Genomic DNA, 14,059 nt, shown 5'->3' with positions numbered 1-14,059 from the left:
CAAGGTTGACTCAGTCTTCCATCCTTTCTAAGGTAGGTAAAATGAGGATTCAGATTGTGGGGGCAATAAGCTGACTTTGTATAAAATATACAAAAGTATGAAGGCTATTTTTTTTTTTAAAAAAAAAATGATTTATATGCCGCCCTTCTCCGGAGACTCAGGGCGGCTTACAATGCGTTAAGCAATAGCCTTCATACTTTTGTATATTTATACAAATATACAAAGTCAGCTTATTGCCCCCACAAACTGGGTCCTCAATTTACCTACCTTAGAAAGGATGGAAGGCTGAGTCAACCTTGAGCCTGGGGAGATTCAAACTAGCAGTAATTGCAGGCAGCTGAATGATAATAACAGGCTATTAATCTGCTGTAAACCACCAGGGCGGCTTACAATTGCTTAACACATTGTAAGCCACCCTGAGTCTCCGGAGAAGGGCGGCATATAAATCAAATGTGTAAAAAAAAAAAAACAGTAGTAAAGCCGGTTAGAACCCACCACTGGGTGGAATGCAATTCCAAAGGGTGGGCACTGCAACAGACAAGGAAGGGAAGACCGAATTTTGACATTGTTTCTGTTGGTACTCGTTGCCTGACTTCACTATTGGGAAAATGGCCTAACGACCTAACCAGTAGCTTTTTTGTGGAATCCCCCCCCCCCAGATGCACATTTTCACATTTAATAACATACCTTGGAAAGATTAGCACTGCCTAATGGAGCAGCAGTGATATTTAAATTAAAACAAACAAATAAATAAATAAATAAATTTATGGCTCATTCTGCTACAGTAGTAGCTGATTTCTGATGCTGTGGGCTTCACTTTGGAAAGGTATTTTAATGGCGCAAACTTGGAGACAAAGATCACACTGTTCTGACCAAGAGCTTCCCAAGTGCATGAAGCGGACTCCTTGTCCCGACAAAAATCCCTTTTTATTAAGTTACTGTGAATTCTTCTCATTCACATCCAGCAAAGTCTTTCAAGGGAGAATTTACAGTCACAGACTTTATCTGGTTTGGAGAGCTGCCAGGCCGATATCTTCAAAAGTTGGCAAGGAGTCTCAGAGAGCAGGGGTGGGTTCTAAAATTTTTTACTACAGGTTCTGTGGGCATGGCTTATTTTGTGGGCATGGTTTGATGGTCATGTGACAATTCTTTAGGATTTAGCAGAGGTACTGGTCTACCAGGCTTTTAACTGCTTGCAGAGCTGTACCGGTCTACCCATTTGTTCTTGGAGCGTTCCGGTCTACCCATTTATTTTTCAAGCGCACTGGTCTACCACCACACTGTCTTTTAACACTGATTATTATTATTATTATTATTATTATTATTATTATTATTATTATTGATTTTTATCACAAGTTTATTTTGGGACAACTCAAGGCAGCATTCAGATCTAATGTTCCGACTTTTAATTTTCCTCATAACAAGAATCCTGTATTGTGGCTTGGTGGCAGCCTTTTGAGTAGTCTACAAAGAAGCATCAACCATGAGTAGTAAACCTTATGGTAAACCTTTACCATAAGGTTAAAGTAAAAGAATGATGTGAGAGTTGACTAGGCTGACCCCAAGGAAGGGGGTCAAATGCATCATCAGTCATGAGTCTCTTCATGCCAGGGGTGGGTTCTAAAAATTTTTACTACCAGTTCTGTGGGCGTGGCTTATTTTGTGGATGTGGTTTGATGGTCATGTGACAGTTCTGTAGGATTTAGCAGAGGTACTAGTCTACCAGGCTTTTAACTGCTTGCAGAGCTGTACTGGTCTACCCATTTGTTCTTGGAGCGTTCTGGTCTACCCATTTATTTTTCAAGTGCACTGGTCTACCCATTTGTTTTTCGAGGCACCGGTCTACCCATTTGTTTTTTGAGCGCACTGGTCTACCACCACGCTGCCTTTTAACACTGATCAGCTGTAGGGCGGCCCTTTGAAGCCTCGTGGCAAGAGTTTAAACAGTTTTTTTCCTTCTAGCCAATCAGCTGGGACTTGGGAGGCAGCGAATACATTGGGGGCGGGGCCAAATAAAAGGTAAGAATAACGCGGGGATGGGTGGGAGGGCCCAGCTCCCAAACAAAGAGAACCAGTTTGGTGACGTCATATCGTCACTGCTACCAGCTCGGCCAAACCGGGAGGAACCCACCACTGTCAGAGAGTTACAAACCAATTAAGTGAACTAATTGTCTCCTGCAAACTCCACTCCCCTTTCACTCCTCTTTTATTCCCTCTGGGAGGGGGCATTCATCGTCCACCTGTGGTCTTACTCCCAAGTCGACCCTTGTTTCTTTAGCTGTTCCCTTCGTCTGGCAACTCTGCGCATGCGCACACTGGGAACAGGCTCCAGCTGTTCATCTGCCTCACTCATGTCTGACTCCGAAGGCAACTGATAACTGGCATACAGCCCTGGCCCCCTCTCTGCCTCCGACACAGATCCCTCATCAGAGCCTTCCCCAGACTCCAGGACAGGCCCATGTTCCTCCCCAACCTCCTCACTGTCCGAATCTGCTGCCAGCTCCGCTGGCCAATGGCAGGCCACAACACACACAACAAAAATTTCAAAAGCATCATTATTTGTTTGCAAATAATCTCCATCGTTATATTCTGTCTAATGGTATGTGGGAATGGCCTCAGGAGATAGAATAGGGGGAAGAGATGGTACCAAGGGAACAGTCAGATAAGAGACGGCATAGCCTGTAGCTGGGTATTGGGTGGGGCAAGAGGCTTAGAGGCAAGAGGCTCCTTAGTTTCTTTGAGCTGTAAAGGAGAGGTGAAGAATATGTACTTTCAGACTTGCAAGATTCTGTTAATGTAGCTGTACAATAAAGTAGAAATGGCTCATCTTGTTATGTTTTTTGTCTGGTCTGTTTGGAAAGGAGACATAGAATTAAGAGAGGCTACCCTAAAAGTAAATAAACAAATCACATTCATACAAACCACACCCTCCTATGTGTTATAATCTTATTGATGCAGATATATATGTAAATTGCAGGAGAATATTATTACCTCAAAAAAAAATCTTCTGTCCTTTTTTTTTTAAAGAACTGTTGCATTTTAGTTTGCTGAGGGCAAGCAGATATAATTATAGCAATTAAGTAATTAGAATTTGTAACTTGCTTTAGTTGGTGCAGTAAAATAGTGGCTGACACAAACTGCATCCACAAAATATCAAGGTTTCCAATGCTAAGATGTGAAACAAGTAAAATATGTGGAATCTGCAACAGAATATTAATGTTCTTCCAATTAGTCTGGAACATGTTCCTTTTAACAGTGTTTCCAGTTACAGGATACAGCAGAAGTGCAAGTAGTTCCTTAACACAAGACCACAACTGAAACTAGAACATCCATTGCTAAAAGAGATGGTCCTTAAGTGAACCATGTCTAATTTTATAACTTTTTTTTGTTATGGTCATTAAGCAGATCAGATGGTCATTAAGTCAATCCAGCTTTGCCTACTGACTTTACTTGGGAAACCGGCTGGGAAGGTTGTAGATGGGGTTCGTGTGACTTCAGGATGCTGCAACTATCATACATACATGTTGTAGGGTTTTTTCCAGCATTGTTGTAACTTCGAATGGTCATTAAACAAGTGATTGTACATCAAGGATTGCCTGTAGGCCGCATTTAGTGCCCAATATGCAGATTTGAAATTTGACATCATAGATACATTTAAAATAGCTGCTGGTGAAAGGAAGTTGCCTGTTCCAAAAATGGTTTCCATAGTGGGCATGACAGAATAATAGAAAAACAGAGTTTGAAGGGACCTTGGAGATCTTCTAGTCCAACCCCCAGCTGAAGCAGGAAACCCTATATCATTTCAAACATATTGTCCAATCTCTTCTTAAAAACCTCCAGTGTTGGGAGTACCCACAACTTCTTGGAGGCAAGTCATTCCACTGATTAATCGTTCGGTTAGGAAATTTCTCCTTAGATTTAGGTTGGATCTCTCCTTGATTAGTTTCCATCCATTGCTTCTTGTCTTGCCTTCTGGTGCTTTGGAGAATAGGTTGACCCTCTCTTCTTTGTGGCAGCCCCTTATCAGGGGTGTCAAACTGGCGGCCCGTGGGCCGGATGTATCACGCGCAGGCCACACCCATCCCAGCTCCATGAAGGGAAAAAACATCGCAAAACATCATGTGAAGGAAGCCTGACACCACAAGTTTGACACCTGTGCCTTAGATATTGGAACACTGCTATCACTGCTATTACCATTAACATGACATCAGAAGTTGACAAACTGTTCTCTCTTGTACCTCTGTGCTATCCTTAGACACAGCTTAAACTATTTTTGCAAATGAAGGTGATGATTTGCAGGAACCCAGCTGTTGTGTTGCCTTGTCCTATGACAGTACTGGCTTCCTCTCCTGCTTTATAGGAGATTAGAAAGTTTCCATTCCCACTTGCGTAGAGAATTGTATTGGTTTTTTTTTCCCCCTAGGGAAATAGAGAGCTTGCTAGAGATGCTGTTTTAATCTTCCATCTCATTAGGCTACTTACTACAAAGTGTGAACCAATAATTTCACTCTTATTCATCTGTTCTTCATTTTTGTTTGTGCCTTCTGTTTTCAGCAGCTACCCTGGTTTTCTGCGTAACATCTCATCCTACTTAAAGAAGCATTTTCGAATGGTGCCATTTCAATTCCACATGAATAGGCTACCAGCTACCTGAGTTTGTTGTTGACTTGGTAGGAAACACCTCCTCCCTCCAAAAAAAAAAACACACACACACACACACTTTAGCCCACACACATCTTGCATATAGTTCAGCCTTAGCTATTTTTTCTGCAGAGTTTCAGCAGAGCAGCACTGGAACATTTGTTGTATCAGGGGCCACCATCCTCTCTGTCCAGAATGAAAGACCAGCCATAGAATGGCCTAGGACAGGGGTCTGCAACCTTAAACACTCAAAGAGCCATTTGGACCCGTTTCCCACAGAAAAGAAAACACCGGGAGCCACAAAACCCTTCCTGTGCCTGACTATTTCTTGAGCGGCCACAAAACTAGCATATGTAGTTGAATGAAACGTTCTGTTTTCTTCTGAAACTTTTCTTTTCTTGGATTTATCCACGGTTGGCCTACCAGGGGTTGAAAAGCTCAATAAATCATGTGCTGGCAGGTGTCGCACATTGGAGTTGTGATGCATATGTTGAGTGACGGAGCCGCAGCAGAGGGGTGAAAGATCCACATGCGGCTCCAGAGCCGCAGGTTGCAGACCCCTAGCCTAGGAGGAGCCACGGTGGTGCAGTGGTTAGAGTACAGTACTGCAGGCTACTTCTTCTGATCACTGGCAGTTTGGCAGATCGAATCTCACTAGGCTTAAGGTTGACTCAGCCTTCCATCCTTCCGAGGTCGGTAAAAATGAGGACCCAGATTGTTGAGGGCAATAGGCTGACTCTGTAAACCGCTTAGAGAGGACTGTAAAGCACTGTGAAGCGGTATATAAGTCTAAGTGCTATTGCTATTGCTAGGATGCAGGACAAGATAGTGCCTCATCCCAGTTCTTGTAACTCTTACTTTGACGTGTGGGTAAGATTGGGAGGCTGCAACTGTTTAGACCAGCCCCAATGCCTGCAATTGCTACATGAACACAATTGGAGGGCTCCTTCGTCCTCTCTCAGTTTAGCTGTTTTCTTGCACATTTGCTGAACAATAGTCAGCCCTGATGATGTTAGCTAGTTTGGTAATGAGATGTCTGCAAAAAAACAACCAAGCTCAGAGAGCACCAAGGACCCCTCATTTCAACCCTGAGCTACAAATATTCTCCTTTATTGGAATATGAAGCCGCCCACTTCATTTCAACTGCTGATAGAACAGTTCCTGGCAAGGTGCCTATGAAGAAGGAAAGATGGGAACGATGCAGTCAATTCCTGAGGCCAGTGATTTGGTATTTACAAAGAGAAGAAAAGAGGAAACAGTCTTCTGCCCTTGAAAAACTTCTCTTTCTTAAAAACCATTTCAGGTGAAGAGCCTCAGCCCTTAAAGCAAACCAATTCATTCATCTCCCATCAATTGTCATTTTAAGGACCCCTTTTCTTTTCTTTTTTTAATTGAAAAGTTTTTACAAACATTTTAACCAAGTTTTGAATCCCACCTCCCTCCCCATTACCCCTCCCTCCCCTCCCCCTTCTCCCCTCCCTGACTTCCCAGAGCGAAATACAGGGTATTTCATTTAGCAATCTTAATCTAACATATGCTAACTATCTATAAACTCTTTTCATCCCTTTTTCACTTTAACTTCCTATTTACGTAGCTAAGTAATAACAAATCTTAAATCCAAATATTCATTCATATACTATTTGAAACTTTTTAGTCCCATATTTGTTTTGAATATAATCAATCATTTTTAAGGACCCCTTTTCAAAGCCACTTGCCTCCTTACTTACTTGCTGCTGAAGGTTAACTCAACCTGTATGTGTTCTATTCAGAGGTGGTTTTTTTTCTTTCCAGCATTTCTATGGTTTCATACAGCTTTGAAAAGCTATCTTTTCTCCTTCTGGCAAAATATGTCCTCAGCAACCACATTAACTGAACAGATGATTGTACCTGAATCTTAGCATCTGCAGTATGTAAAATGGCTGTACAGCGTCTGGTGCCTTAACGATTTGTGCGGGCAGGCAACCAAGTTGATTATGGGAATAACACGGCTGCTGTAAAAAAGCTACAGCACTTGTGGCTTTTTCAGATATCCCAAAGAGCAGACTTTTCTGTCCCATTCTGGGAGTCCTCCAAATGGTGTGGTCCTCAACTTATTGCTGGGAATCTTGGGGTTCCAGTTCACACCAGAGGTGGTATTCAGCAGGTTCTGACCAGTTCTGGAGAACCGGTAGCGGAAATTTTGAGTAGTTCAGAGAACCGGTGAATACCACTTCTGACTGGTCCTGCCCCCATCTATCCTCTGCCTCCCGAATCCCAGCTGATCGGGAGGAAATGGGGATTTTGCAATAACCTTCCCCTGGAGTGGGGAGGGAATGGAGATTTTACACTATCCTTCCCCTGCCATGCCCACCAAGCCACGCCCACCAAGCCTGCCACGCCCACAGAACCGGTAGTAAAAAAAAATTGAATCCCACCACTGGTTCACACACATATGGATGGTGGACAGGTTAGTGGAAGCTATGAAGTACATGAAATCATGCCTGGTATGGAAGACTGAATAAAGAGGAGGAGCCCTGGTGGCACAGCAGACTAAAGCACTGTTATTAACATCAGCTGCCTGCAATTACTGCAAGTTCAAATCTCACCAGGCTCAAGGTTGACTCAGCCTTCCATCCTTTCTAAGGTAGGTAAAATGAAGACCCAGATTGTGAGGGCAATAAGTTGACTTTGTATAAATATACAAAAGTATGAAGGCTATTGCTTAACTCATTGTAAGCCGCCCTGAGTCTTCGGAGAAGGGCGGCATATAAATATTTTTTTTTTTAAAAAAAGAGAAGTTTTTCTCCCTTTGGATGATATGGGATCATCCACTGAGATGTATTGTGGGGAGATTCAAGGTTGATAAAATAAAACATTTATTTATATTGAACCCAGAGTTCAACTGTAGAATTTGTTGTTCTCTGGTGTGGTGATGGCCACCAGCTGAAATGATTTTTTAAAAGGAGTCTCAACAAATTAATGAAGGATTATGCTATCTAGTAGCTATTGATGGTTGATATTTTTTTTAAAAAATATTTTTTTAAAAAAAATGTGCCATTTTTTTGGTCATTTCTGGCTCCTAGTGACCACATAGATGTTCTCCAAAAAGATCTATCCCTAACCTGTTCTTTTGTGTCTCCCAATGGTGAATTCATCACCCTTGTAACTGAGAATTGCTTGATACCAACTTCTGAATCTTAACCTGCACTTCTTAAATATAGGTCCTAGGGAAGTGGAAGTGACTATTTGTTCTCCAGTCCATGTTTGTGAGTTTTCTGTAAGCATCCAGTAAGCAAAGAATGATGAACCACATTGGTTTATGGTCTTCCCTTTGGGACTCCTCTTATATTCTTACATGTGAATAAGCGAGAGTGTAATAGAAATGGGATCCTTCCCTTCCCTGTGATTTAATTTCTAAAGTAGCCTTCTCCATCTGGTGAGCTTCAAATATATTGGATTTCAACTTCTGAGAATTATTGGATTACAGAAAAAAGTTCTAGAGTTATATGTTAGCATCCCACAAAGACAAAATTTGGGTTAGTAATGTACTTATGAGACAGGTTATCAGTGGTGGGATTGAAAATTTTTTACTACCTTTTACTACCTATCTGTGGGTATGGCTTGGTGGGCATGGCATGGCTTGGTGGGCATGGCTTGATGGGCATGGCAGGGGAAGTATACTGTAAAATCTCAATTCCCTCCCCACTCCAGGGGAAGGTTACTGCAAAATCCCCATTTCCTCCTGATCAGCTGGGACTCGGGAGGCAGAGAATAGATGGGGCGGGACCAGTCAGAGGTGTTATTTACTGGTTCTCCGAACTACTCAAAATTTCTGCTACTGGTTGTCCAGAACTGGTCAGAACCTGCTGAATACCACCTCTGCAGGTTATAACATCCCTCAAGATGGTTGGGGGTGAGGGATTGAAAATGAAGAAGTGTAATATACTGTTACAGCAGTGGACTACTTAGCCTCCTCCAAATGTTTGGGATTTCAGCTCCCCCATGAATTTTAGACAGAATAACTGGAGACAAACTTTTATGAAAGTTGTAGACAAAAATATCTGGAAGGCACCAATTTGCTATCCCTGCTATCCTGGCTTTTAAAGTAATGGCTTTCTCTTTGCTTCCTCTGTTCTTTATTACAGTTCTTTCCAGAAATCCATGTGGCCAAGATCCCCACCTTGGACTCTTCAGAAGAACTTTTCAGTCCTGATGGCTTATACTATCATCTAATAACATAAAAAGCCAGGATTTGACTATGGGTGATTCTACAGCTGAGATTGTTGGCCAAGCCACAGACATGGATTGCAAAGAGGCTCAGATGGAGCTTGCCGAGAGAGTAGCTGCCATCAATGTAACTGTTGGTCCCAATGGAATTAAACCAAACAGCCAGGAAGCAATAGAAGAAAGTGTTGTTCTGTTATCTAATTGCACAGCTGAAAACAACCAAAGGAATGGAGTCAGTATTGATTCAGGCACCTCCGAAGAACTGGATGACACCAATGAGTTGCATGAACCAAAGAAGCTCTCCAAAAGGCCCATTTTGACTGGCAGGAAGTATTCCCTTCAAGAAAAGACTACTGGGAATTACTTGAGTTCCTCTGACCTTCCGGACTTTGGTCCATATGCCACGGGACCCTCCACGCATATTTCACCAAGGACAGGGAGGAGGCCGACAATAGAATCCCACCGAGTCTCCATCTCGGATGCTGCGGTAAGTTTGCTCTTTGTGAACCACTCTGATGGCTACCTATTATGTCCACTGGGAACGTCTATGGCAGGGGTGTCAAACTCAATTTCATTGAGGGCCACATCAGGGTTGTGTTTGATCTCAGGGAGTCAGGGTGGGCATGGCCAGGGTGAGTGTGGCCAGCTTGACATCACTCGTGTCGGGGGGGCATGTGGCTGGCCAAGCTCTCTGCCGGCAAAAAATGGACTCCTGATCTCCATTTTTGGCTGCAACAGCCTCCTGCAACCCTCTGCCAGCGAAAATGGCGGCCCTCCCGAGCTCCATTTTTGCTGGCAGAGGCACCGTGGGTCAGATCTAAACCCCCTGTGGGCCGGATGTGGGCCATGGGCCTTGAGTTTGACACCCCTGATCTATGGAGATTCTCAGTCATCTAGGTCATGGTTGTCCCAAAGGAACTTTTTCAAAAGGCAACTGGACTTTTGTTATTCTTTGAAGATGTTTTGCTTCTCATCCAAGAAGCTTCTTCAGTTCTGACTGGAGAAGCTTCTTGGATGAGAAACAAAATGTCTTCAAGAGAAAAGGCAAAGATAGTCCAGCTACCTTTTGAAAAAAGCACCTTTGGGATATGTCCGTTGGGAATGACTTCAGTTCAGCAATGCAAAACGGTCCCCTCAGCCTATTCCTAATCATTAATGCAAGAGTTCCTCCCAGTTACCAGTGTATCCGAATCATAATTTTACCGCCTGCCCCTTCCATTTCTTTCTACCATCATTTTTGGGTGCATCTGCTTTGGCACATATCTACGGAAGTTTTCTCTGCGGTGGTAGCTTGCTGATTATTATTTTATTGGCTGACGTGTGTAGCGTTTCCCAGGGGATTCATATAAGACAGGAAAGTAAGCAATTTAAAATTTTAATGCAGGCAAAGAATGTGTAGTTGCTATGCTATTGGTAACTGCTAAAATCCACATAACTCTCTCACTGGCTGATGTATTGTGGCATCAACTTTCATTAAGTCAAGTCTCCTTTGTCTGTTGCTTTTAGTTGGCAGATATATTTATATTTGTGTCCCATAAGAAAAGTATTTTAATATAAATTGTCAGGGCAAAATGACCATGAAATACAAGAGGTTGATAGTCAGGCCTGTGACGTCCCTTTCCAAATATACGCTAGTTGTGGATTGACTAATTCCTTTGTAATAATAGTAGCTGTTTTTATATTGCTTTGTAAATTTATCAGCAAGGGAAAACCCAGTTGTTTAAGACATACTTTGGTGAAAACCAATGAAATTTAGTAAATTAAAAAGGGATCCCTGATTTTAGGGGGGACCAGAAATTTACAATTTTGAAAATATGCAGTGGGAAGCTTAGGATTCAGTGCTTCCTTCTTGATTCAGCCATTAGGTATCTCCGCACAGAGCTGTTGTAAAGACAAGCTACTCTATCTTCCCTTTAGAACAAGGGTGTAAAACTCGATTTCATTGAGGGCTACATCAGGGTTGTGTTTGACCTTGGAGGGCCTGGGTGGGTGTGGCCAGCTCGATGTCACTCATGTCGGGGGCACCTGTGGCAGCCTGAGTGAAAATGGGCTCCCAAGCTCAGTTTTTAGCTGCTACGGCCTCCTGCAACCCTCTGCCAGCAAAAACGGAGCTTGGGAGGGCTGCAGGCGATCCTCCCAAACTCAATTTTTGCTGACAGAGGTACCGCCGGTCATTCCTTTGCTGGTTCCAGGTCAGCCCTGTGGGCCAGATCTAAGCACCCCGCGGGCCAGATCCGGCCCCCAGGTCTTGAGTTTGACACCCCTGCTTTAGAATAATTACATTAGTAAATTCCTTTACCCTATATTTCTAACTGAACCTGTGGTTATCATCTTTTGCAAGTATCATCATCTTTTCCTTTGATCTCTTCCTATGTTTGCTTCTATTTTTCAAACATTATCAAAGGTCCCTGAGAAGGCCAAAGAATGAGCCTCTTTAAGGACACCAGAAGACGTTGTTTTTGTGACTTGCCACATTTCTTTTTTAAACAGAAAGCTGTCGCTAGAAGTGGAGTTTGGTGTGACATTGATGGAGACTGACAGCAAAATGACTGACTTTGTCTCTAAGACAGAGCTATTTATTCTGGGTTTCTAGGCCTGCCCTTCCTGCCCTTTTGCTTTCATCTTTAATTCATCTTTTCCATAACAACTGACTGCACACTTAATATAGATGTGGCATGTTTTATTTTCAGTACTTACAGGCAGTCCTCAACTTATGACTGTAAATGGAGCCCATACTTTCCAATTTAAGTCATGATGGTCGTAAATCAAGGCGCCCACATGACCCAATTTTATGACCTTTTTTGTGGCAGTTGTTAAGCTAACGTCACAGTTGTTAAGTGAATGCAGCAGTTATTAAGAGACCCCTGTAATCATTAAATGAATCAATATATTTCTGTGGGCAATCTTAGCTAGGAACTGGCCAGAAAGGCTAGAAACTGGCAAAAGACATTGTAAATCATGGGTACATGACCGTTGTAAAGATGAGCCAGTTGCCAAGCACCTACCAGACCAGTCTTAAATCAAGGATTACCTGTATGGAGCACAAAGCATACATAGGTGTTTTATGTGTAAGACATTCTCTTTGTTTCTAATATTGATGTAGTCCACTCCAAACCCATACATAACTGGGGAGCAGGATCTTGAGGTCTATAAATTTCTTTTTAAAAGGTTTTCAGAAAAACCTATAGGGGAGAGATGAAACAGAATGCTGAATGGCAAGAAAGAGGGCTGGATGGGCAGGAATCTCCACATTGCAGTATTTATTTATTTTTTTGGCCACAGGCCCTAATTGTAAAACATTGCTGTACAGCAGGCTACTGTTAATTCTTTCCAGATGTGTTGGACTTCAGCTGACAAGTTTCCCAACCAATAAAGTGCCATAGGGTGTCTTGAGTAAAGTACAGTACAGTACAGCACAGTAGAGTACAGTAGACTAGACTAGACTAGACTAGACTAGACTAGACTAGACTAGACTAGACTAACAGAGTTGGAAGGGATCTTGGAGGTCTTCTAGTTCAACCCCCTGCTTAGGTAGGGAAACCCTACACCACTTCAGACAAATGGTTGTCCAACATCTTCTTAAAAACTTCCAGTGTTGGAGCATTCACAACTTCTGGAGGCAAGTTGTTCCACTGATTAATTGTTCTAACTGTCAGGAAATTTCTCCTTAGATTTAAGTTGCTTCTCTCCTTGATTAGTTTCCACCCATTGCTTCTTGTCCTGCCGTCAGGTGCTTTGGAGAATAGCTTGACTCCCTCTTCTTTATGGCAGCCCCTGAGATATTGGAACACTGCTATCATGTCTCCCTTAGTTCTTCTTTTCATTAAATTAGACATACCCAGTTCCTGCAACCGTTCTTCATATGTTTTAGCCTCCAGTTTCCTAATCATCTTTGTTACTCTTCTTTTCACTCTTTCTAGAGTCTCCACATCTTTTTTACATCATGGCGACCAAAACTAATGAGTAAAAATTGAGCACATCTGCTCTGATCAGGGAAAAAAGCCACACACACAGGCACCATATAAATACCACACACAGAATAGCTCAAAGCACACACTTCTGCTAGAGATGTCTATGGAGATTCTCAGTCATCCAGATCATGGTTGTCCCAAAGTTGCTTTTTTTCCAAGAGGCAACTGGACTTTCTGGTTTTTCTTTGAAGACGTTTCACTTCTCATCCAAGAAGCTTCTTCAGCTCTGACTAGATGATGGAGAATGGAAGGATTTATATTCCTTACAGACAGCTGGTCATTTGCATTCTTTTAGCAAGTCATTAAAGTCACCTGGAGGTTTATCTATGTCATCAGGGTCATCTGAGTGGTGCAAATAGGTTTGGAGCCTTCTTGGAACTGTTGAAAGGACTGTGTTGTGGATTGGAGATAGATGACATTGTATCCCTCCCCCTCTATTGAGAGAGGGCTGTTCAGTTTTGACACAGATGGCCTATTTAGCCACCTCTTTCAACCCAGCGATCCTCTCTGTCCAAAATATGGAAAAAAGCACCTTTGGGACTCTGCTAGAGAGAGGTTCTCTAAGGATGGGCTCCAGAATGAGTCCAAAGCTCAGAAGACAAAACCTCTGGTCCTGGTGACTGACCCAGATTGGATCCTATAGCACCGTAATGGCGAACCTATGGCCCTCTCTGCAGGCACTCTAGCTGTCACATCACCCCAGCTCCACTGCGCACGCGCTCGCACCTCCCACCAGCCAGCTGCTCTTCAGGTCTCTGCTGTGCATGCGTGGGGGGTGGGACGCATGGGGGACGTGCGTGCATGCATGGGGGGGCACATGCATGGGGGGTGCAGTTTGGTGCAGGAGGCTTTCCAGCCCCAAAACGGGGCACCTTGCGCCCTGTTTTAGCTTCCAGGTTGGCTTCCATGCCCAGTTTTGGCTTCCAGGTTGGTGCAGGAGGCTTTCCAGAAAGCCTCCTGCACCAACCTGGAAGCCAAAACGGAGCGCGGGGGGGCACATGTGCAGGGGGGGCGCTCGCATTGCATTTTGGGGGTTCTGGCACACGTGTGTGCATTCGCACGAGCATGTGTGCACTTTGAGCACTCAGCTCCAAAAAGGTTAACCATCACTGCTATAACATTATCCTGGGACATGTATATTCGCCATCCTTCATGAGGGAAAAATAACTTAAACATTTCCTTTATCCAAGAGTTGGCCTGTTTGCAATTCCTTAACTTTCCTGGCCCCCACCTAAATCATC

The 14,059-nt window shown here is 43.3% G+C and overlaps 1 protein-coding gene across 3 annotated transcripts in view; it reads left to right on the top strand.

Annotated features, from left to right (window-relative positions):
- The window catches only part of CAMKK1 (calcium/calmodulin dependent protein kinase kinase 1), a 145,294-nt gene that overhangs the window by 60,595 nt on the left and 70,640 nt on the right, over positions 1-14,059 (top strand). For all 3 annotated transcript variants that reach the window (XM_070932093.1, XM_070932092.1, XM_070932091.1), the window contains exon 2: positions 8,766-9,334. In XM_070932093.1, coding sequence (XP_070788194.1) covers positions 8,879-9,334 — 456 coding nt within the window. In that variant the 5' untranslated portion in view covers positions 8,766-8,878. The remainder of the gene's footprint in view (positions 1-8,765; positions 9,335-14,059) is intronic.

This window comes from Pituophis catenifer, unplaced genomic scaffold (genome assembly GCF_029215685.1).
Source record: "Pituophis catenifer annectens isolate HBS135680 unplaced genomic scaffold, rPitCat1.0.hap2 SCAF_1, whole genome shotgun sequence".
NCBI classification, from domain to species: domain Eukaryota; kingdom Metazoa; phylum Chordata; class Lepidosauria; order Squamata; family Colubridae; genus Pituophis; species Pituophis catenifer.
The sequence above is the reverse complement of the archived record's forward strand: the minus strand, read 5'-3'. Positions and strand labels throughout refer to the sequence as shown.